At 39.2% G+C, this 24,320-nt stretch overlaps 1 protein-coding gene across 1 annotated transcript; it reads right to left on the bottom strand.

The window, feature by feature from the left end:
• Positions 1-764: 764 nt before the first annotated feature.
• WARS1 (tryptophanyl-tRNA synthetase 1) lies at positions 765-19,189 on the bottom strand (the record flags this gene model as incomplete). The annotated part of the gene is made up of 10 exons (XM_084270767.1): positions 765-1,291; positions 3,077-3,217; positions 6,046-6,219; positions 7,433-7,545; positions 8,774-8,874; positions 10,054-10,236; positions 10,495-10,614; positions 11,468-11,576; positions 17,847-18,054; positions 19,076-19,189. 10 exons carry the CDS (start codon positions 19,187-19,189, stop codon positions 1,133-1,135), a joined length of 1,422 nt encoding a protein of 473 aa, XP_084126893.1. The 3' UTR covers positions 765-1,132.
• Between the last annotated feature and the right edge of the window lie 5,131 nt (positions 19,190-24,320).

The raw sequence follows: 24,320 nt of genomic DNA, 5'->3' as shown, positions 1-24,320 counted from the left end.
TTCTTCTTTCTATTAACAGAATGTCAGTTGTCCACTAGGCCCTACAGCACAGAACCTGCTGAAGTTTAAAATCTTTCACACCTCATTCAAGTGCCTTCCTTGTATTTCTTAATGGTTTGCAAATACCACACATCAAAGGTATTTTTATTTGATGTACGTAAGACTCTGCTGGGGCCAGAAACTTTCTATTTTATATAAATACAAGAGAAATCTAACAGTTTGCATTCAACACTGTACAGATCAGGACAAATGAGTGAATAATTGGATTTTTCTTGCATAAATTATAGTAAAGACATTTTAGAACTTTTTAATAGAGGAGATTGTTAAGCAACTTCATTTTCACAGTATTTTTTATAACACTTGGTATTTTTTCTAACTGGAAACTACAGTTTGCATGTCTGTACTGTCCTCTGCCTGAGAATATGAAGGAAGTTCGCAACCTTGTGATAACCTCCTCCCTCCAGAAGCAGTCAGACCAGTTAAGGAGCGGCAGAAACAAAAGTACAGGAAGATTTCAGTGACTTGACCTAGGTCAAAGAGGAAGAGGATAGCAAAACCAGCTGATAAGATGACCAACCCAATACTCTTTCTCTTATGTTCAGTTCACAGGCCTCCATTCTTTCTGCACTGATCCCAGGCCTAAGCCACTGTGTAATGTACTTTGTGACACACACCATTTGTTTTGTGTGCAGCCTGTTCCCACTAGCCCAAAAGGACATGCAGTCTAGTAAACCAAGGTACAGAGGACCAAAGGAAATGGAGCTACTAGTTATTTATTCGAGATACCACCTCTTATCAACATATCTAAAACAATTTACAAGTTAGGCTTTATCATCAAAACGGAAGGTTTAGTTATTTATATTTTCAACATGAAATACAATACAGTGTTGTGCTGACAGACATGCTTTTCTGCAAGATCGGGCAATTCTGTCTTGTATATTCTGATTTTAAATAGATATGAGTCCTATTTTAAGCTTTTCCTGTACTCTGACATTCATTGTAATTCACTGAAGGGCAGTATTTATAAAGCACTGATTGCGGGCTGTACATAACTCGGGAGTGATGACACGCAACAGCAGACAACAATTACTCCATTTTGGTTTATCAAGGGGTAAGTTACATATGCATTTCTTCAAAATTCAAAAGCTAACTTCCGTGGAGTCATGAACTGCTTCACCATTTCATCTGTGACCTGCTTCCTTCTCTCTTGATGCGCTGCTATCAAGGGCTGCAATGTTTCAATAAGAACCTTCTTCAGCTCCCCCGTTAGCAGCTCCCCACTTGTGTACGCCTGTCAAGAAAGTGTTGATTGCTAAACACGGTGCTGTATGGAAAAGGACTCAGTGACAAGCATTTCTTTAAAAGCCTGGCCCTAGCAAATACAGATTTGGGTGTCTTAAAAATAGGCACGTGCCTCAGAAGATCATGTGGAATCATTCTGAAAAGATAACTTGCAAAATTGCCTGTTGCCTTAGAAAGGATTAAGGCAGCTTTCATTTCACATGTGACATGTTACATGGACTGAATAAGCTACCTTTGCAAGAATTTAACTGGGAAATCCTGTAATCATTTGCAGGAAACTGCGTATTTTTCTCCCCAGAATCCCAGATCAAATCATCAGTCACCCTAAACTGTTTCCTGCAATAAGAGGTACACATTATCATTTGTTTTCTCTCATTGCATTTGGGTAAGAAATTAAATATCATTCAAGTAATCTTTTTATAGTAAAGATGCTCAGGCTGTATGTTCACACTAGTGGTCAGATTCACAGTCTGTAATCTGTTCATTTGCTCTGATACTGACAATGCTTTAGCAAGAAGCATAGGCTACAGCTGACTGGTTCAGCCTTGGTTAGAAACTATGGCTGGGCCATTCAACTGTCACCTGAAACAGCAATAACCATGATAATCTTACCTCCCCTGGTCATCAAGTCATTCATCAAACCAATTCAAGGTGCAACAGCACCTTACTCAGCAAGAGCAAAGCATTTTGACACAAATGAACTGAATCACTGTCATTTCAGTGGTGGTTTTAGAGGCGTTTGTTTCTTTGGGTTTTTTTTGTTTTATAAAAACACTGCTACCACTTTCTCTGAGAAACCACTTCTGAAAGCTTCTCTCTCTGGCACAATAACTCAAACAGCTCCCCTAATGGTCTCTAACTTGGTTCTAAGGCAGCAGGGCAGCAAGCTGCTGGCTGTGGTCTAGGATTTGAGCTCCGTAGCAGGCTTATGCTGATGTTTGTTGCAGTGGCTGGAGACTAATGGAAAACTGCTTAATATGTCAAATGTGCTCCAGATTTCCACGAGGAATTTACAACGGTTTGCATGGGGATTAGTAGTTATCCAACCCTGCTCTTGTGTGAGAGAGAGCAGAAGGTTGGAGGAGAAACTGTAGCTCCTGACTTTCTTGCAGCTGTTCCCACTAGGAGAAAGCTGATCAAGCGATGTGACATGGGTACTATCAACTACAGACACTGCCTTCCAGGGAATGCATGCTGCCTAGTACCAGGGATGATCATATAGCTCAAGGAAGTGAAATGTCTTGCTGCCACCCCTGGGGACAGAAGTCTGTCAGACAGGTTAAAGGAAAATGCAACTTAGATCAATCAGTGTTTTGCTTGTGATCAGTGAATCAATTCACCATAGGTATTTCTTTTTTGTGATAAGAAAAAAAGAGAAAAACCCAGCAAGGTTTAGACATGAGCCTTTGTAATTTAGAGAATATTTATGTACCCTGCACATAAGGAGCAGGCAGAGTGTTTTATACCATTAAAACTAACGTGGCCTTTTTTGAAAGGTAAGGGAGATACTGTCCTACACAGTGTCAGAAATCCTTATGAAAATACCAGGCAAGTTTTATTTATTTATTTTTTTTGAAAGAAGAGCTAGATTCACCTGTGAGAAAGAAGAACATTGCAAACAAACAGAGGTCTTAATATTTAAACTTGTAAGGCACAGAGAGTGCAAGAATAACACCACAATCACCTTCCTGAAGAAGGTTCACAGGAGGAGACAGTTACAGCTTTGTCCTCATAATAAGGAAAGAATAATATTAGCCTCAACTTGGCTACTTACCTGTTTCAGTTGTTCAAGCCTGTCATCATCTTCTAGGAAGAAAGTCAGGTACATAATAGATACATCCACATCACAGTTACCTCCGTACTTCCTATGCTCCTCAATAGTATCCCTGCCTCCTGAGAAGGCATGCTTGTTAATCTGAAACAACACAAGGATTTTATGGTGCACTTTCTACTAAATTCTGGGTTATTATATTGTAAACAGACATGTATCATGATCCCCCAAATTCTATACTAAGGACTAGCTGAAGGGTGAGCGGGGCAAATGAATGTACAGCCTCAGGACTGAAGAAGGGAGGCAAATGGAGGTCATTAGAAGCCAGCAGGGAAAAACGGCTATATACACACTCCTCACACTCCATAACCCAAAAATAATTCACCCAAGATTCAGTCAAAAAGGTTTTAAGTCTGTTTTTCAAAAGCTGTTGCCTGTTGGATACAACTTGTGCTTTCAGGAAAAGAATTTTATGTAAGAAAACAGTCAGATATTCACATCATCAAGAAGTGAATTTTGAATGAGGTTAAGGAGGCATGGAGAATTTTTGAAGAAATCCCAGACAGAAGCTGGTCTCCTCCTAATCTCAGGGAAAAGAAAAAAGAAGAGAAAGCAAAATTAAAGATTACAGAGCCCTGGCTACAATGGCTAATATTGGGACAAATGCCCAGGTTTTCAGCCTGAAAATGGAATACTTGCTGACTGCCCCCCTCTTCTCAAGGGGGAGATGAACTCCACTGCTGACTAGATCTGACTACTGATGCCATTCATAGCAAATCCAGAAACTACCAGCCAATTTGAAGAATTTATAGATGAGCAGAGTTCTCAGAAGATGCTAATCTTCCTAAACATTTAAAGAAAATAAATTGCCAGGAAGAAGAAAAAAGTATTTCCCAACCATAAGGTGCACTGTCAGTTGGCTCTTCTATCTTTTCAGGTATCATCAACCAGCCAAGACACACACATGCATATTAAGTAGATTAAAAAAAAAATTATTAGTTCTGCTACCTAGAAACTGTTATGTATTTACAACTTCTCAACATTCTTTTCATCTGTATGACTCTCTAGTGCTTTTTTGAATCTTTCTAACCACCATGTTACAGAAAATGTCTTGTGGCAACAAATTACATGCACAAATAGCTCACTGATGAATATCTTAAGAAATTAAGCTGCCATCTGTCACAGTACATCAATTCTTATATTACTAAGGTGAGAAGGATTAAATACAATATGCCTGGTGAAGACACATTACTGTTTTATACAAAATGGTTCCTATATGAATTTAGTTTTTTACATATTCTGGCAGCTACTGAGGGTTCCACTGATTTATCTATACTGATCTTTTCCCTGAATCAGTACAGACTCAGAATCTAAGTAACAGTTCTAGGAATACAGGCAAGTAATTGAGCTGTAATTTGGTGCTGATAGGTGAAATAAGAGTTTATTATAATAGTGCCATTCATCTCCTTAGATTTTGCAGAGGCTTCTGAGACTTTCCCAGTATTTAATATATTAATTTTTCTGTTACCTCTAAGCTTTGAGGCTCATTACTTAGCAATGTCCTGATGATCCGAAAAACGCTGTAAGCAGTATTTTATTTTGTGCAGCAGAGGCACTCTCTTTTTAACATTCATCCATCACCAGAAGCCACCTGTCCTACTCTAATCATTTATTTATTTACTCTAACAATATTGGGTCTTTCACTCAAGTTGCATTTCCAAAAAGACTGCTCTTTCTGATGGGCTTCTGAAGCTGAAATAAATCTCAGTTTGTCCTCCATTATTCAGTACTTGACATTATGTTCAGATTTTTCTCTTTACACATTTTATATTTCAAATAGCTAGAGTTGGAGGTTTTTCCCAATTAGTTCAAAGACAGCAGAAATAGGACTTAGAGAATCTCAGATATCTTTGCAGATTACCAACTGCAAAGATTATTGCCAGAAAACAATAGAATACTACCAACATTACCATTAACTATTTATCCTCTATTCTGAAATTACAGGCTTTTTTTAAAATAAAGCAACTATGTATCTGTGCAAATAAACTGGAATTACTATAATCCCAACACATGAAGAATTAAATTTCTTCAAAACAGTACTATTTAACCACTTTTGACACAAGATAATGAAACATTATGTGATTACTACAGAAGGATCTGACCTATATGTGGGTTTGTTAACCTTCAGAGAATTAATCCAAGCCCACCCAGCACAAACTACATACATGTCTTTTTTCTTGCTTTGACAGACAGTTGTTTCATGGTTGGTTATTGTGCCTATAAATCCTTTTCCAAGGACTGTTTTTTTTATTTTTTTCAATAGCATAACACAGGTGAACTTTTGCCAAACTGAATCCCCTGACTCTGGGTAAGTGGGATCTTCCTCTGAGCTGCAAGGGGTACTAGGAACATGCTCTAATAGGAGAAAATGCACCTTGTAAAATTCAACAGCGTATGTATTTGTGTATTGGAGGGAGGGGTGCATGGCAGGAGCAGATGCCCAAGCAGCAGAAGTCTGACCTGTGTTGTAACTGCTACTGTGTAACACTCAGTGCTCCCAGCACGGAGAGGCAGTCAAGAGAAAGAGCTGCTGCTTTGATTTACATCATGGACTGTCAGATTTCAAAACTATGGCAACATAATATTTATTTTTAGAGCACGAGCCTCCACAGGTCTTATTCCAACACCACTGCTCTGCAGGTATCAGATAACCAAACATCATGTTTTGTACATTATTCTAGCTAATGTTTCTACTCTTAGATTTGTTGTCAAGACAAAAGATTGTATTTGATAGTCTAGAGAAATTTGCATATCAATTCCTGAAGTAGTAGTCAATACTGAAGATGCTTTGCAATGAAATGTATAGGAAAACAGATGCAGATATGTTCAAAGAAAACTTAAATGCCATTGTAACTGTGAGGACCATCACTCTGTTAAAATGCTTTGTGCTCTCAAGCTTTGCAGGTCCTTACCTTTGTCTTGATTTGTTTGGGTGTATCAGTGAGGAAGATGGAGGAGTTTGGGTCACTAGCACTCATTTTTGTCTGTGCTCCTTGCAGGGCTGGGAAGAAGACTGAGTGCAGTAAGGCTGGTTTAGGCTGTCCAATTCTAGGTGCTACATCTCGTGTCATTCTGAAATAAGGATCCTATGACAACCGTCAATAAAAGCACAGAATTGAAAAACGTGATTTAAAAGCTGATCAGTACTGTTTGTCACTTAACATGTGGTTTAAAAAAACCCCAACAAACCCACAAAAGACCCCCACCCAAAACCCACAAAACATAGAATCACAGAATCACAGGGGTTGGAAGGGACCTCAAGAGATCATCGGGTCCAACACCCTGCCAGAGCAGCTCCCCAGCTCATATTGCACAGGGAGGCGTCCAGACGGGTCTGGAATATCTCCAGAGCTGGAGACTCCACACCTCCCTGGGCAGCCTGTCCCAGGGCTCTGTCACCCTCACATTCCAGAACCTATTTCCATTCCAGTTCATCCAGAAGAACAAACAAAACTTCTTTTTCTTTTTTTGCATTTCCAGAATCTTGCTGTACACCCCAACTCCCTCAATTAATAGGCTTATTTACAAAGTTTTACATCAATTCAGATAACTGTGCAAACTATGCTCAGTAACCTGGGGATGGATGCAGACTAAGATGCAAGGTTCCTCCCAAAGCGTTTAACAACCAGCACAGAATCTGAATGAAAACCATGGTCAAGCTGGCAGTGGTGTGCTGATGAATGTAATTATGTCACCTACCAGTGACTGTCCCTGTAACTAACATAGCTAGATTCAGACAGTGCAGAATTTGATTCCTAGAAATAATACTTTAAAGTAGTGATGCATTTGTAGCCAATATTCTTCCATCCTCCCCATACAGATCTGAATTGTAAAGGTTCTGCAGCTTTTCTGGCAAACTGTTTCACTGCTTTTTTATTCTTACTGATAGAAGCTTTTCCCCCATGATTCAACATAAATCCCTCATGTTAAGTGTGCAAGTTCAGCTCCCTACATCTTGTCCTAGTTACCATAGAGATGACCAAAAGATTCTTTCTACCCCATGTCAGTATACTTTTACATAAATTTTGCTGTCTTTGCTTTCAGAAATGTCAGCTCACTCCGAACTGGGTTGAGATCAAGACAGATCCAAGACTGGCAAGAATAAGGAAAGCATGAGTAATCATTGTTGAGTTAAGCCTTCACATTTGTTAGGATGCAGCACAACCCTTCCAGCTCCTGCCCCAGAAATGTGCTTGCAGGAATGGTTTACAGATGTTTCAATATACCACCATGAAGCTTGAAAGGTACACTACAAAAACAAAGCCATGAAACCCAAACTAAGTAACATGATTTTCTTACCTGATCGATAGCACATGGGATAAGACACTGAATGTTCTCCTTGCCATTGAAGATCTGTGGGAATGATGAACTGAAGGATGGTGCAGCCTGAATAGCAGGAAAGCTGATTTTTCCTAGAAAACAAGAGGTTTGGAAAAGCTGAGAAGCCAATATAAGCAATGATAACTAGAGAGAACTTAAAATATGTAAAATGCACATGTGAATCGTTCAGATATGTTGTTCTTCAACTGAGAACCTTTAACAAACACCGTTGCCTTAATCTGAGGAAACCTTTTCATTTTTGCCTTCTATGATGTCAACAAACCTTCACCTGACAAACTCATGCAAACAGGCAGGTTGTGGTCACAAAGGTTCCAGAAAGGTTCATGAGTGCACACTCCTTTCATCACTGAATTACCCACCCTTCTCAGAAATACAACTGACCATGTTATCAGTCTGAGCTGCTCATTCTCTCTCTTTGTGAGAGAGTGACTACAGAACTACTTATAATCATTGCTCTACGCCCACTGTACTTGTGCAGCATCTCAGATGTGCCTGGTTTTCTTCTTCATGCAGTGCTTAATCAGAGTGACCAACCTGGTTCCCTGATCAAAATCATCTCGGGACAGAAAGCAAATTTTCCCAAACATGTAATGAAATCATTACAAATAACAATACCAACTTTTATTGTTGCAGTATTAAGACAGAAGTAGGAATCTGATCCTTGCCTACAGTGAAGGTTGTAGAGCCCAATTACTGGTCAAAGAATGCTGTTAGTGCTCAGAAACACCAAGGTTTTAATGTCACCTTTGACACAGAATCTTTGTTTTGGCCAGTGTGACAGAAACCTGGAATCACAGTGAAGTAAATAGAAGACAGAGTTATCCAGCACCTTGATAAACAGGCTTCTGAGCACTTCTTAATTTTTTCATATATGTACAGGGGTGTGTGTATTAATTTGATTTCTTCTGTAAAGTTTCTATATAAATTTGCCATAGAAATTTCTAGGAGGTATACTTGATTACAGCTGCAATCACTATTAAAAGGAAAAAAAAAAAGAAAAGGAATAGTTTTGTAACCTGGGCACTTGATGTGGTGCTTGGTATTGTACACAACACATGGTGTTTTGTACTTTGCTCTTGCTAAGGCCAAAAAGGTAGATAACCACGCTATAAATGTCACTGTAGTGTTTTCTATTGAAGGAAAAACACACTAGCAACCTTTCAAAAATCAGCCTAGATCTTATTGTTATTTCTGTCTGTTTTGTGAGAGGCAGATACTGATCGCTTTAAATTATTATTTTAAGAATGTTATAGAAAGTGAAAGTAAGCACCACTTCTGGTAACTCCTATTATTTCCTACCAATGCAATCACTGTCTGTAAAGCCAAAGATTCCTTTCACTTGGTTAAAGGTAACATGCTTCTGAACTTTGACGATGTTTTTGTAGAATCCAGTACTCGTCCTGTGAGAAAACAGGAAAATAAAACAAGAAGTTTTGGACTTTTTGAGACCCATTGAGATGATAATTAGAGAGTTATTTACAAACAAGAATTTTATGCCTTGAAAGCTTCATTTATTCTCTTCTCCCCCCAACGTTTACAGCAAATATTTTTTTAGTCACAATTAACTGTCTAAACCAAGAAATATTTTGATTTGGAAGTGGTGCCAAAATGCCTCACAGAGACTGAAGTTTACTTATCCTTATGCTCCTCCAAACTCAGGCAACCTGAATGGATCATGTCTACTGTGTATCCTATGCAGGTGGTTAAACCAAAGGAACAGTAGCTCAAATCCTCAAAATTCTCATTTTCTACTGGCTAAGTTCCCTGGATGGACTTTCTCTTTCACCAAATACAGCATCAGCATTTTGAAATCAAAATAGCTCAACAACTTCTTCCCTTCCCTCCCCGCCCCCTCTGAAGAGCTGAAGCAGAAGAAACAGCAGTTCTGACCTGCTCTCCTTCAGCCACGGGGCAGATCTGTATTAATGCAACTTTTCTAAGGCAGGAAAAGTCAGGGGAGTGAAAGGAGGAAAAACAGCTTGGTAGGCTCCACACTGTGGGGGTCTGTACATTATACAGTGTCTCAAAGATTGTCTTATCCAAGTCTTTAAAGGAAGCTCATCACTCTGCATGGAAGAACCAAGCCAACTACTTCAGTTCTGAATTCTGTCATAAAATTTGAGAATGCAGTTCCAACAGCAGTTCATTTTTCTTAGAACTTCTTTCAACTTTACTCAAAATTCAAATAATAATCTTTCATGCTGTATTACTAAATTAATTTACCACCATGAGTTGCTGAGGTGCCTTTCATTAATGCAAATAAAGTGTACACACACCTCAGACTCTGATACCGACTTAAATAATTCCATCTGGAGATCTCTTGTTGGCTTAGGTATTTTTACAGTTTAGCTGGTTTAATATATTTTTCATAATTTAAATGTAAGCATTGTACCCACAAGTATTTGATCATGTTATACAAAAGAATGACAATAGTATATATATAAAATGTTGGCAGAAAAATTAATAACTTTCCATTTTAAGTGCTCTGTGTTGTCTTGAAGCTTCCAAACTTAGACACCTTTATTAAAACAGAAAATAGACTTTTTTCGTTACAATGCCCTAAAGAAATGTGTACTTACCCCAAATAATCTAAATCAGAAAATATAAAGGTCTTATTGACATCAAAACCACAGGCAATGATGTCTTTTGCATTTTCTCTAGCATACTCATATGCCTTCTCAGTCGTCAGGTCCTTCCAAAGGTATTTCTCATCATCAGTTAACTGTATGACTAAGGGAACATCAAATACTTCTTGCAGCCACCTAATAAAAGCAGAAAGATTTTATCTCAAAGTAAGTTAAAATGAAGATGTCTCACAGCTAAAATATTTTTACACATTCAAACAAAAGTATATGAAGAGGTCTGCTTCTCTTTTTATGCATAGGTAGTTCGTTAATGTTCACCTCAAATAAACAGAACACCTTGCAATGTATCATTCTGGCAGTTCCATAAACCAAGTTCAACATTTCCTTCATGAATAAAGAAAAATTTGGTTAATTCAAATGGTAGAAATAACTTACTTTGTGAATATAAATGGGATAAGATGACCAACATGCATTGCCTGAGAGGATGGCCCTCTGCCTGTATAAAGGTAAAAGGACTTCTTATTTTCATAAGCATCAAGGATTTGGTCCATATCTCTAAAGATAAAACAGAGAAAACACAAGACAACCCTTTAGGAAGAAAAGCCTATAGAAAAAAGCTTCAATTCAAAATTTCAGTGCTTTTAAAGCCAAACATACTCATAAATAAACTGCAGCAATGCCACATGTCCTAGAAATAAAAAGATTTGGTTTCCTCAGGTTTTTAAATTTAAGAAAATTATTGTCTTCATCAGAATTCATGAAAAAGAATATATTAATATTTAGATTCAAATATGCAACTCTTAAAATTAATTAATTGGATAATAATTTCTAAAGCCAAATAAAAAAAAGCTGGGAACCATTTCCCAAATAGGTTTAAAGAACCAGCTTGGAACATTCTTTGGTGGAGGTTATGCCCTGAATCATGCTCAGGCACTTATCTGAAATGTGCTGGCTGCCACGGGCCAAAAGCCCATGTGTGTTAACAATTAAACAGTGTAGAGGACTGGCAGCTGGTGTTTAAGATTATTTCTGAGCATTTTTATGTAACAATACAGATGCATGGGTCCACAGGCCACAAGAGGAGCCTTGCCGAAATCAGCAGTGATGCCATATGAGCCCCGGAGTCCTCTGCTAGGTCAGCTCCTTGATCTGGTTCCTAAATGTAGAGTCAAAACGTACAGAACCTGTGCAAAGCAGAGGTCCTGTGCACATTTCTTCAACCTGGGATTAGTGAGGGCATATCAGAAACTGATGCATCCAAGGGTTTCAAAGGCTGCCAGGGGAAATCTGCAGTCGCTGTCAATTTCAAATGACACAGTAGTTTATTTTAATGGATTTCTACCAGTAACACTCACAGAATGTCTATCTGATCAGACCTGTTTGAATTTTGAAAGCCAGAAAAACTCACCTGTGAGAAAAAAAGATTCCTCTACGTAGAAAGCGGTGAGGTTTTTGCCCAGTAGCTCTTTCTATTCTATTGATCAGATCTGTGTCAATTTTACTGCTGCCAAACCGAACTATAAACCATAAAAAGAATAATTAAGAATAGCACAGCTACAACCAGGTCTCAGATTCAACACAAACATACCAATGCAGCCAAATTAAAAAAGACATCTCCTTCATGTCTCAGGTAAAATGTCCAGATTTTCCTGATTCTTGCTGGGAATCCCAGCAGTAACCTCTGTTACTAACTCTTTGCTAGGAGACCCAGTCTACTCACAATGTATAGTATCGTTCCACCCATGACTGATTATAACTGCAGCCTGTTTAAAGCAGTATTGATATTCAAACCAGAAAACATTCTGAAGAAACATATTTAGGTCCATGACTTGGCCTCTGTAAGCCATGGGATAAAAGTGGCTGCAAGGCTTTGGATGTTCCTCTCTTGGTGTCAACACTTTCTGCTCTCACATCACATTGTTTTTCACTTTCCAACCCCAAATACTCTTCAGCAAATTTCATTCTTCTTTCACATGGATATAAATACAGACACTGCTCCCCTCAAGAGGACTGAAAAGGTAATACATAATACTCTCCATTGCAATTAAATAAGCCTTATTACTTGGTGGTTCAGGAAATCAGCTGATTAATAAAACAAAATTTTCAGATGTAGTTCAAGAAAGGTTTTGGACAATATTTTTTTCCCTATTTACACTAAAACTGACCCAGGGAAGTCTTATTTCTTCAGTAAAGCTTACTAAATTCCAGTCCCAGTTCTCGGGCCCCAATAAGCAGGTCAACGCTCCATGAATTGAACTTGATTTTTCTAGACAAGAATCTAGTCTTTGCTACTATTCTGCTCAATTCAGCACTTGAACAACTTGCACTACTAATTACTGCAATTACCAAAGTATTCAAGACAACAAAAGAGACTCTGGATGTGAAAACCACATTTTATATGTACAAAAATATCTGGATTCATCCATTACAACTATTATATTAAAAAATGAGACCTCACTGGCAAATTCCCTAGAGAAGCATTCAGGGTCTTCCTACTTGAAACAGGAAATAATTATTCCACAGGAACATATGCATGACACTTGACAAATTTCAAATACTTTGAGTGTTTCCAAAGGAAACTAGAAATAATTAAATTACTTTTAACCCATTTATTATGCAGCTAGCAAGCTATGACTTATGGGACTTCTGCCCCGTGGAAAAAACCCCAAGTGCAGTCATTCTGAATGCCCCACACGAATCAGTTTGCTTTGAATTCCCTCCTTATGCATGTTTCTGCTTCTACATTTTCAATGTCTTTGTTTAAGCCAAAAGCAAGTAACATTAAAAGCCTTCCTGGAAGAATACTGTAATCAATCAAAATGTCCTTCCAAAATCTACAACTTTCTAGCAGAGCAGGTAGGTTTCTGTCACATCCTAGCGCATGGTAATGATCCTTAGCTGGATGGTGTAATAGTTTACACCACTGGACAAGAGAGACTGATTCTAGGTGGAGGCAGAGCTCTCTACCTGTGCTGGTGACCCAATGTGCTGCCATGGGCATGCGACTCATGTAAAACAAAAAATTAACCTGTGGGGACTAAAAGAATTATTAAGCACACTAGGGTAATTTGAAAAGACAGATAGTCAGATACATGGGCCTTACTATCCGAGACTAAACTTCCCAAAAAAAGGGAAAGGAAAGGGGCCTTCTATCCCTTTACAGCAGAGGATCACGAAGCACACCACAGAGGCTATTTTAACTCCATCAAGGCTTTGCATACATCTCACAAAGGATTAGTTAAAACCATGGCCACCCTCATTATTGAGACTACAGTGCTCTCAAGGGTTTTATGAGGGGCAGGAAAGAAGAGTCAGACCAACATACCCCCTCAGAACACCAGGATGCTGAGAAGCCCTGAATGTAGGAAATTCCTTCCCTACACTTTGGCTGAAAATGGTGACATGTAATTACAGGAATTACACACTGAACAGCCTTTCACAATCAAACATCAGGAACTGTCCCTGAAGGAAAGACTCAGTCTTGACAGGAAAGAAGGGTGTCAATGTATCCAACTTGAGTATCAATTTGGAAGCAAGCATTTCTGATGTTCCAGAACCTCTATATTACTGGTTATGGGCAGCATTACTACAAGGCTTTGCATATGGTAATTAAACTTGAAATTAGCAGAAATTCATTACTAAATGGGATAGAAAATTAGGCATATTGTCATAGGATGCTTTGGGTTGGAAGGGACCTCAAAGCACATCTAGTTCCAACCCCCCTGACATGGACCTCCATTAGACCAGGTTGCCCAAAGTCCCATCCACAATCAACACCCCCAAGTCCTTCTCCTCAGGGCTGCTCTCAATCCATTCTCCACCCAGGCTGTATTGATACTGGGGATTGCCCTGACCCAAGTTTAGGACCTTGCACTTGCTCCTATTGCATGAGGTTCACATGGGGTCTTCTTGAGCTTGTCCAGGTCCCTCTGAATGGCACCTTGTCCCTCAGGGATGTCCGTGGCACCACTCACCTTGGTGTCTGCACTATTATCCAAAGGGAAACAAGTTCCTGCTTACAACTGCTGATTCAATCCAGATGAATCAAGCAGAATACGATACAAGGGAAGCACTGGACCCATCCACTGACCCACTGAAATAATTGTCACTGAAATGATGAATGCTGGTGTGTGATTCAGCAACCACCACTTTAATCTGTATGTCTTCCAAGTACTAACACATCTGTTTGTCCTAAGCAAGCCTTAATTACTGAATTAATTGCTTTCTAGCAAACACAGCACATTACAAAATGGCAAAGCAAATATAATCTGGATGAATGCTAAAAAGAGAACAAATGAACGTGAAAATATTTGATTCAACAGAACAATAGAAATTGGTAAGAGAAAACATGAGAATGCCCCACACTAATTTGGGCTAGCCACCCTATAAATATTGTATACTGCCACAGAAAATTATTAAAAGCTCTTTGACATATAGAGCACTTTGCTGGAAATGCCTATTTTTATTAGACGTTAACAGATTGCACAACTCCCTTTTCTTTGTCCATCTTCAGCTTTCCTGTTAAAAAAAAAAAAAAGGATCATTTCCCCCTACCTATTTCCTCTTACTCTTCTTATGAGGGCATTCAAAACATTTTAGGTTCACTATCCACAAAGAATTTACCTTCCTAAACAGCTTCTGAGAAGGACAGACACAGGTTTTAAAAAAATCCTGCAGTGCCTCTGATCCCCACTGTTCTGGCTTTTGGTAAAAGACACCTTTAAATTCCCTGTACATAAGATGCCCTGAGAGATGCCATTTTCAAAAGCTTACCTGTGTTTACTGAAAATGTACTGTGTACTTTTCCTTTGATTTGCATGCAGAAAATTGATAACCTACTATTTGTTATACAGCATCTTTACTGCCCAGGCCAGCCTCAATAATCTTTGAACAACAGTCATGGCAACTGGGAGAGGTTCCTGGTGGCTCGAAGAAAGAAAATGCCACTCCTACCTTGAAGAAGGGCACAAAGAAGGAACTGCAGGCTGACCAGCTTCACCTCAATCTCTGGGCATGTGATGGAGCAAATAATCCTGGATACTACTCCCATAGCATCCTATGATTCTATAATTAAAGACATGAAGGTGACTGGGAGTATTCGGCATGGATGTATAAATGGGAAATCATGCCAGACCAACTTAATAGGCTTTTATGATGATATGACTAACCTAGAAGATGAGGTAAGACCAGAAGATATTGTTTACCTCAACTTTAGTAAGGTTTTTGATACTGTCATCCATGTCATTCTCAGAACTAACTGATGAAGTCTGGACTAGGTAAGTGGATAGTAAAGTAAACTGAAAACTATCTGAACTGCCAAGGGTTGTGACCAGCAGAACAAATTCCAGTTGGGGCCCAGCATCATTTGTGTACCCCAGGGTGTTGATACTGGAGCCAATTCTGTTTGAAACATCAACAAGTTCGCAGATGAGACAATACTGGGAGGTTTAACTGATACAACAGGTGGTTGTCTTGCCATTCAGAGAGACCTCAGCAGGCTGGAGAAACGGGCTGACAGGAATCTCATGAAGTTCAACACGTTCAGAGTCCTGAATTTGGGGAAGAATAACTTTGTACAGGCAGAATGCCAACTGTCTGGAAAGCAGTTTGGCAGAGAAGGACCTGAGGGTCCTGGTAGACAAGGAATTGAATATAAGCCAGGAATGCACTTCTGTGGTATTAGAAGGTCAAACAGCCTTAGGGGCTGCATTAGGAACAGCACTGCCAGAACATCAAGGGAGGCGATCCTTCCCCTCTACTCAGCACTGATGAGACACATCTGGAGCATCAGGTCCAGTTCTGGGCCTCAGTATAGGAAGGACATGGACACATTAAGGTGAATCCAGAAAAAGGGCACAAAGATGAAGGGCTTAGAGCATCTGTCATACAAGGAGAGGTTGAGAGAGCTAGGATTGTCGAGTTTGGGAAAGAGAAGGCTCAGGAGGGATCTTATCAATGTGTAGAAATATCTGACTGGGGAAGGTGGGGTGGAGTAAAAAAGGCAGTGCCAGGCTTTGAAATAAAAGAAATTTCTTTTAAACATATTAAAAATCTTCAAATTGTGCACATGGTCAAATATTGGAAATAGTGCTTTTGGCACTTCCACTTCTTCCATGTTTTGGGTAAACACCAACACACTGAGGACTTTCTCTGGTACCACTAGTAAATAAACAGATTACAGCTGGCACAAAGATTTCCTTTATGGCAAGAGCTATCAAATGTCAAGTTCTTGAACAATGCTGTTTATTGTGATTTTTATAAAAGGAAGGAAGAGGAGGAAGTTTATCAATAACAAGCAGCAATTTTCTCACTTCCTGAAGTAGGTAGGCCAGTATTCTCTGAAAAATTTCTGGCACATTACTTAGAACAAGCAAGGTGACTTAGCCATCAAATTCCATAATCTGCTAGCAGTATAAATAAGTAAAACCCCTTCAGACCAACCACCATTGCAGGGTAGATCAAAAGTCCATACATATGCACACATACATACAGTTACTGGAAAAAAAGGACATTTCTGTTAGGCTTTAGCATGGCTTTAGCAAAGTTACTTATATTGAAGTCATGCTAGTCATTCTCAGAAAGACCTAGAGATTGTGCCAACACAAGTGTTGTACTCTTCCTACTTTTCTAGAAGACTTAACCCCCCAAGGAAGAAAACAAAAAACTTTCTTCATACCTCCTACACAAGTAACAAGATTATGAGATCTTTGTCCATTCCTAGAGTCTAACAATTATCTTTCACCTGACCTAGTGAAAACATCCCTGCTCACCGACAGGGGGTTGGACTAGATGACCTTCAAAGGTCCCTTGCAACCTAACACATTCTATGATTCTTTCTCCCCAGCCAATGTATGTCTTGCTTTGCACACTTCTCCCCTTCCCACACTTTCTTTCTCCTATTACATTCTGCAGATTAATCTAATATGCACATATGTTTGACAATCTTACAATAACATCCCACCAAACTAAAAGAACATCGACACCTCTTGATCTCTTGATGTCCCTTCCAATCCTTACAATTCTGTGACATGAGCAATTACCTCCCAAAAGCAAATATACTGTTACTGACACATAAAGGTGTATGCTCTATTGTGAGAAACAGGAAAAAATGCTAAAAATTAATGAACAGTTCTCTCACCTGTTGCTATGTTAGACTCAAACAAGGTACAGAAGGTGGTCTATTCACCTGATAAGGAAACCAACTAAACTTTGCAAGTTTTGACACATCCCTGCCTAAAATAACTTTCATTTCATGCATGTTTTTTGAATAAGCTGCATCGTTTTCAAGCTGGCTAGCACTTGGCTGGTTGACTGAGTCATTACCCTTAGAGATTTCTTCATCAGTTTTGGATCATTCCTGCTCTCCCTAATTTGGAAGTTAAGACAAACATGAAGAGATGGTATGAAGAATCCTACAGCCTGGTCAGAATGCTTTAGGCTGTAGCTGTTTTGTATCGCAGCCACAAAAGATACAGATAGTCACAGCGCTGACATTAACAAAAGTTCTAGTAACAGTTCTTATGCCAAAACCCAAACAGAGTAAAACTTGTATTTTTAACTGAAAAGTTCTTGCAGAGTATTTATATGTTCCATAGGGGATCCCTGCCTGGGACATTTTCAGTTCCTACAGCAAATTCTTTAGATGTGTGAGAATGCTAAGATTAGTCATAAATTAAATGATACCTATGATGGTTTTTATCAGGATTTGTTATGATCCCTTGTTGGTTTTGTGGTCATTTGGATCACTTGACCTAAATTTCACAGTAGCAATCAAGAAAGAGTTATACCTATGAGTTTGTCATAGTCCACGCCTTTAGCATTTGATGTCTGCACAGTCCAGGGGTCCACAAAATCCTCATCCTCTTCTTTAGTTGTACCATTGTTTATTAATACAAGATCTTTTGGAGGCAAGCCTGCCTGGTAATCTTGCCCTGTTGTTGTTTTATATGACAGTTTTAACGACAGTAGCATCCTCACTGCTGCATCAATTTCATCCTGAAGAAAGGAAAGTAAACGAAAAAAAGCCGTTTGACTTAACATCCTTAAGGTAGACAATTCCATTAATGCCCAGTGCTTCAGATGCCTGAATCCAGGCTTTGGCTTGAATTGCATTATTCACAAAGTCTTGTTTGCAGAATCATTGCCAAAGGTAAAAGAAAATGAAACAGCAGGTGACCATTTCCTAACCGGCAGCATTTAGAGCATTACCATTGCCAAGATACTGGAAGTACTTTTGTCTCACTTTCAATTTCTGTCTAAGAGGGGAAAAAAAAAGACTTGCCTGTCTTTCAGAGATACAACAAGCTTAACATTTTAAGTGCAAATTTCTCAGATATATAAATAATATAAATTATAACCTAGTTGCCTTTACAATGCTTTCAGTGTCTCATCTTAAAATAATTTGTTCATTACAATTCACTGACAGACTTGAAGACAAACTAGAACAAAAATTTCCTTACAACTTTCCTTGTTATGACCTTTTGAATACAAAGCTGTTGTAACACTTCAAACAAGAAATAGATCAACACTTTACTCGACTTCCAGTTCTCAAGCTCTCTTTGCCAACATAGTGATGACAAAGTAGGGAACTTGAAATAAATGGCAAATTACTAAATTACTGAAGGGAGATTAAGCAGAGACTGCCAGTACAGTTACAGGTAGACATATTTGCCAATGTACACAATAAAGCTTCTAAAACCAGGGAAGAGTGCAAGTGACAAATTTTACTTGAAAACCAAATGCCTTGGATCCTCTCACATAGCATGGCAACTGGCTGAAGCAAACTTCTAAGCCTATGGTTCCCTGTTCTTACTTCAACAGTAAAAAACTTTGTTCTTGCTAGTGACTACCTTGTTCCAGGAATGGCCACAGATCACAAGATGAATATAAATATTTTTATCAACATTTTTATTCTTGGTGAAATTCAATATAGAGCTTAGAACATTCAGATTCTTCATCACTCTTAACGGCAGGATAACCTGGAAAAGGATGGGTTCAGAACACGAAATGGAAATACCTTTGGTGCTTTTCCTGCTTTCAGTGCTCTGACTTTCTCTCCTTGTTCAGTTACTCTTTCAAACAGCTGAAGTGGACTCAGAGATTTCAAATCACAGTTTGGACTATCAGCCATGTTGCCAGACTGCAACAATCTGGTTATTTACAAGTCAACTAAGTAAGTCTTCCAGTTCTTCAGCTTGGAGATTCAAAACAGCAACAACAAGGGAAACTGTAGGGCAAAAAACAGTGGTTTATTCTTTCATATATATATTGAAGATAAGAGGAACAGTATAAGAATAGAAGAACTACATCAACCTCATACCTAGTTCTATTTGTACCAGGTTGTTAAAAGTAGAGACATTCGCATCATGAACTTGTTTCATACAAAAATGGACTGAGACTGATGAGAATACCACATAAATCTAGAGATCACTCTTAATGTACTTGTCTGCATATTCACCATTAGAACATCTTTTCAAAGCCAAACTCCTGGCAAAAGTAAAAGTAATTAAATATATATACAATTCAGTGCATCTCAGAACAGTTGGTAGAAGTTAATCTGATTCCTGATTAGTTAATGTTTTTGCACTACCTGATATCCTGCCAAATTCTGAATGATACTGAGATTTTTATGGAATTTTGTCTTAATGTATGTAATATAGTACTTCATCCCAGAGAAAGCTATACAAGAGAAAAGCTTAGTCATCTTCTTTACTGCTTTTCTCCAGAGGTTACAAAACACCCTGATGATTTCACCCTGTGAAAAATGCTGCTTTCTACCGAACAGTCAGTCCTTGGGTACTGTAAATTTAAGGAACTATTTGTTTCTCAGTGCTATGTGAGAAAAATACCCCTAGGAGATGTCTTAGGATGATGAGATGGACAAGAACAACAACACAGCAGTCCTCCTATGTTCAACATAGACCTTCATCACTGGAGCTTCCTAGCACAGTGCACATCCAAGCTTCCACAACAGGACTTCTCTCCCAGGCTAACATGTATAAAGTTGTGTATCTTATTAATAACATCAACTGAAAGTTTCTTAGCAGAGTCTTAATTAACAGCAACCAAGACTTTGGAAAACTATGACTGCACAGTTTATAGTACACTAACAAAGTAAGTGTGGAAAGTTAAGTAATGCTTTTAAAATGTTAAGTGAGCACACAGTTTCTGTTATCAAAGGCATTAAAATGATTTTCACTCTACATCAAAAATATTTTGATCTTTGTCCCATCGGTTATAATCTAAAATTTAAATACAGAGCATATTTATAACATTTAATGAATACATTGAACATCTCTTAGCAATTTCCAAGACAAGAAGCATTGCACTGAATTAATTCATAGTTTATTACACATGCCTTCCGTAAAGGGAGCACAGTAATTCATGTTATCCCAGCAATTTCTTGCTCTAATTTTTCTAAAATTACCTGATAAACTGTCTTTAGATAAACCTCTACTTTTAGATTAGAGTTTATTTTTGTTTAAGAAAACCAGTGCATTTGTTATCAACCTGCCATGAGCAAAAACTAATTTCAATGCAAAGGCAGAGTTTATTATTTTAAGAAATCCCTATTTTCACATTTTTTTTCATGTTCAGCCTCTTTTTGTACACAATGATGAGGTCTTTAAGCATTCAGAACTGAGGATAAACAAGCATTAACTTGATACGGGAAGAGAATTTTAAAACTATAATGGTTCTGGCTAGAGCAAGCTTTTCAATTTACATAGAAAAAGCAAAGTGTTAAAAATGGGTAAGGAGGACACCATCTGTCAGAAAAACAACACTGTGAGTGAAACTGCAACCGTCTCAAATCCATTTGGGGTGAAGGTAGCAGGCTAGCAAGGTGCACAGGGAAGCATGTAGAGAATGATAACAGAATGCCATAGAACCTGAGGCTATTAAAGTGAGGTAACAGTGCACATGTTATGGACAAAAGTGAACTGAGGGAAAACAGAAAATTTCCTTTAAAGCTGTAATTGCCACTTGGCCAGGGCTGTGAAGTGCTGCCTCACAGTGTGATGCAGGCGATTTGTACAATCGCCCGAGCTATTGGGTAGCTTTTTTACCTTGAGGAAAGTGATGTCATCTTAATTCATATACTGCTGCTTCTTTTACATGCACTGTGCTCAGATGGAACAGTGACAAATGCAACACAAGTTGAAAGAGAAAATGAACTTTATGCTGAGTTGCAATCAGTGGTGTGTTGGAAAGACAGCATTGACCCTCAGCATTCCCTGTCACCCTGTGCCCACGTCCATGATGGAAGCACTCTGTTCCTATATTAAGTCCTACTCACTTGCAAAGGGTTGTGTCCCTCTGGAGACACTCTCTAGAGTATTATTGGTCCATTGCTATGCACGGAGCACAGACAGACTGAAATTACTAGATACATATGGAACTGAAGGGAATCACAAAAGCTGTTAATAAAAAAAAACATTAATTTTGCTCCATTTTCCAGAATTAAAAAAGAAGAAACCAAAGCATATAAGAATTGCATTAGCTGTTCAGCAGTACTTCAAAGGGTTCCTTTTACAAAATACCAGCCTAATCACAACCTCGGTTATATTTACATAGCATATATTTAAACTGCCACTGTAAGAAGCCTTCACCTGCCTGGAAAATTTAAGAAAGTTGGTTCGATAACTCACTGGGTACCAGGACAGATCTGTCATTAAGGCTTTGTTTGTCAGACAGCTGTGATATTCCCAGATTTCTGCTTCAGCTGAATACCCTGAGAAAGCTGAGAAGTGTATACATCCACTTGCTAATTTAATTTCCTCAGTCTATTAACACTCATACCATACTTAGATTATATAATTGACTAAAAAATAAGACTACTGTATTGCCAGCAATTCTTAAATTTTTAACCTAATCTCAATCCCTTCAAGCCTCATTATTTGCAGTTTGACAGTGTTAATTTAAGAGGTAATTTGAAGCATATAAAAAAATTCTATGATGTGTTCCTCCAATTTACTTACATTCTTTCATTTGGATCCTAGTGTTTTCTTGTCCCAGTTTCAAGAGAAGATATTTAATTGGGAAAGAATGTATAAATTCATACTAGAAAACATTTATGATACACCCTTACTGGCTTGGAATTTTATGAAGTTGAAAAAAGATAAACAAGAATTATTATTTGGTGTAGAATAAATTGTGGGTGGGTATTTAAACTTAGTTCCTGTACATACTTCCTTACTGATAGATTGCCTCCACTCAGAAAAGCTGAAATGTCACAGCTGAGACCAAGCATGCATACCAGGGAGTGGCAGAACAGAAAGAATCTTCAAAATACTTGGAACATTATGGATTTAAGCTGAGCAAAGAATCCCAAATGAAGGTGCTTTTTCATTAAATAGCAGCAAAAGTAATTGCCTCATGGCAACAGGAGATGATGATATTCGGATTATATAATTTAAAAGGGCCACAAAAATGATCAGGGCTGGAGCACCTCTCCCATGAGGACAGGCTGAGAGAGCTGGGCTTGTTCAACCTCAAGAGAAAGGCTCCATGCTGACCTTATTGCAGCCTTCCAGTCCCTAAAGGAGCCTACAAAAAAGCTGGAGAGAGGCTGTTTACAAGAGCATAGAGTCACAGGATGAGGGTCAATGGGTTTAAACAAAAAGAGGGTAGGTTTAGATTAGATATAAGGAAGAAATTCTTCCCTGTGAGGGTAATGAGACACTGGAACAGGTCATCCAGAGAAGCTGTGACTGCCCCCTCCCTGGCAGTGTTCAAGGCCAGGCTGGGTGGGGATTTGGGCAGCCCGGGCTAGTGGAGGGTGTCCCTGCCCATGGCAGAGGGGTTGGAACTAGATGAGCTTTGAGATCCCTTCCAACCCAAACCAGTCTGGGATTCCAAAAGACATTGACTGCTACTCAAAACTTATCTCTATTTACCTCAGTATGGCCCTTACCTGCTGGTGGAATTCAAGCCAGGCATTTGGTAATATGGAACATAGGTCTTTATCTTTTGAAATTCATAACTGCAATTGTGAATCACCTAAAAGAAATGACTGACTAGTCTGTATTTTATCAGGACATTTTTCTTGCTTTCTTTATGAAAACCAACAGTCCCAAACACATTAGATACCGCATGCAACAAGATGTAGAGGACAAAAATGGTACATAGGAACCTGAGAATGGAGTACTAGGTCATTTAGGACCAGAGTCTAAGATGAACTTAAAAGCTGTAGTTGGACAGTGTGACCTTGAAAGCCAAGAACTGTGTGTCTTTTCTATCTAAGGAATGCTTGGTCATTTCTAATAAGTAGTGCTCTTATGGCTGTTTCAGAATATTAAATAGTTATGAGACAAAGCTCAAGAATATCCTTGGCATCACTGTCAAAAAACCCCTGTATTCTCCTCTCTTCCAGTCACACAACAATCATGGATCTATGATCACTTCCACTGTTTGCTATCTGATTTGGTAAGTCAGACCCCTGAGAATAAAAGAACCGGGGTTCACATTAAGTTAATAAAAGCTCTTCCATGACAAACATTGCATAAAGGTACATCAGGACTTCCAAAGACAACACTAATATAAATCCTCCCTCCCCAATGTTGATGAGTGAATGAAAGGACACGAATTTAAATCTAACAGTACTCACATTCCTGAAAATGGTTTTGCCTCCTGAAACAAAAGAAAGAGGAAAGTTAGAGCAGGTTGCATGCACACAGATGTCCTGTTTAATGCACCTTGAGATACAGGCTGCATTTTATTGTAGAGCCACCTTCCCTATCACGCCAATCATCAGTTTATACATGAAAATACAACAAAAGCATGCAATACGATCGCCCACAATGAGAATATGACCAACCACTCTCATCTGAGGAGAGCCTGATACAGACTTTTACTGTCCTACAGCTGGTAAGAACCAAGCTCTTTGTGCAGGAGCAGCTGAGCATAAAACCAACCCGCAAGCCAGTGTTCCTGCGCCGGGAGCCCGCAGCACCCCCTGCACAGGCCTGCCGGGGCAGGGCGAGGGCCCTGGCCGGCTCTGCCCTCCCTGGGCTGGGCCGCATCCCTCAGCGCCCAGGACTCCCCCTCCTCCACCCTTTTCCCGGGGAAGGAGCTTCCTCACCCGGCGCGCCGCCGGTGTAGCCGCGGGGGCTGCGGCCCCGCAGGGAGCGGAGGAAAGAGCCCCCGAGAGCACCGACATGGCGCAAAGGCACGGAACGGGGGAGGGAAGGAAGAGACGTGCCCCGCAGAGACCCCCGCTCCCAGCGCTCCCCATCGGCCACCGGCCCGTCCCCTGCCCACCG

Source organism: Gallinula chloropus (assembly GCF_964237585.1).
Source record: "Gallinula chloropus genome assembly, chromosome: 14".
Classification (NCBI taxonomy): domain Eukaryota; kingdom Metazoa; phylum Chordata; class Aves; order Gruiformes; family Rallidae; genus Gallinula; species Gallinula chloropus.
Note: the sequence above shows the minus strand (reverse complement) of the source record. Positions and strands in the feature narration are given on the sequence as shown.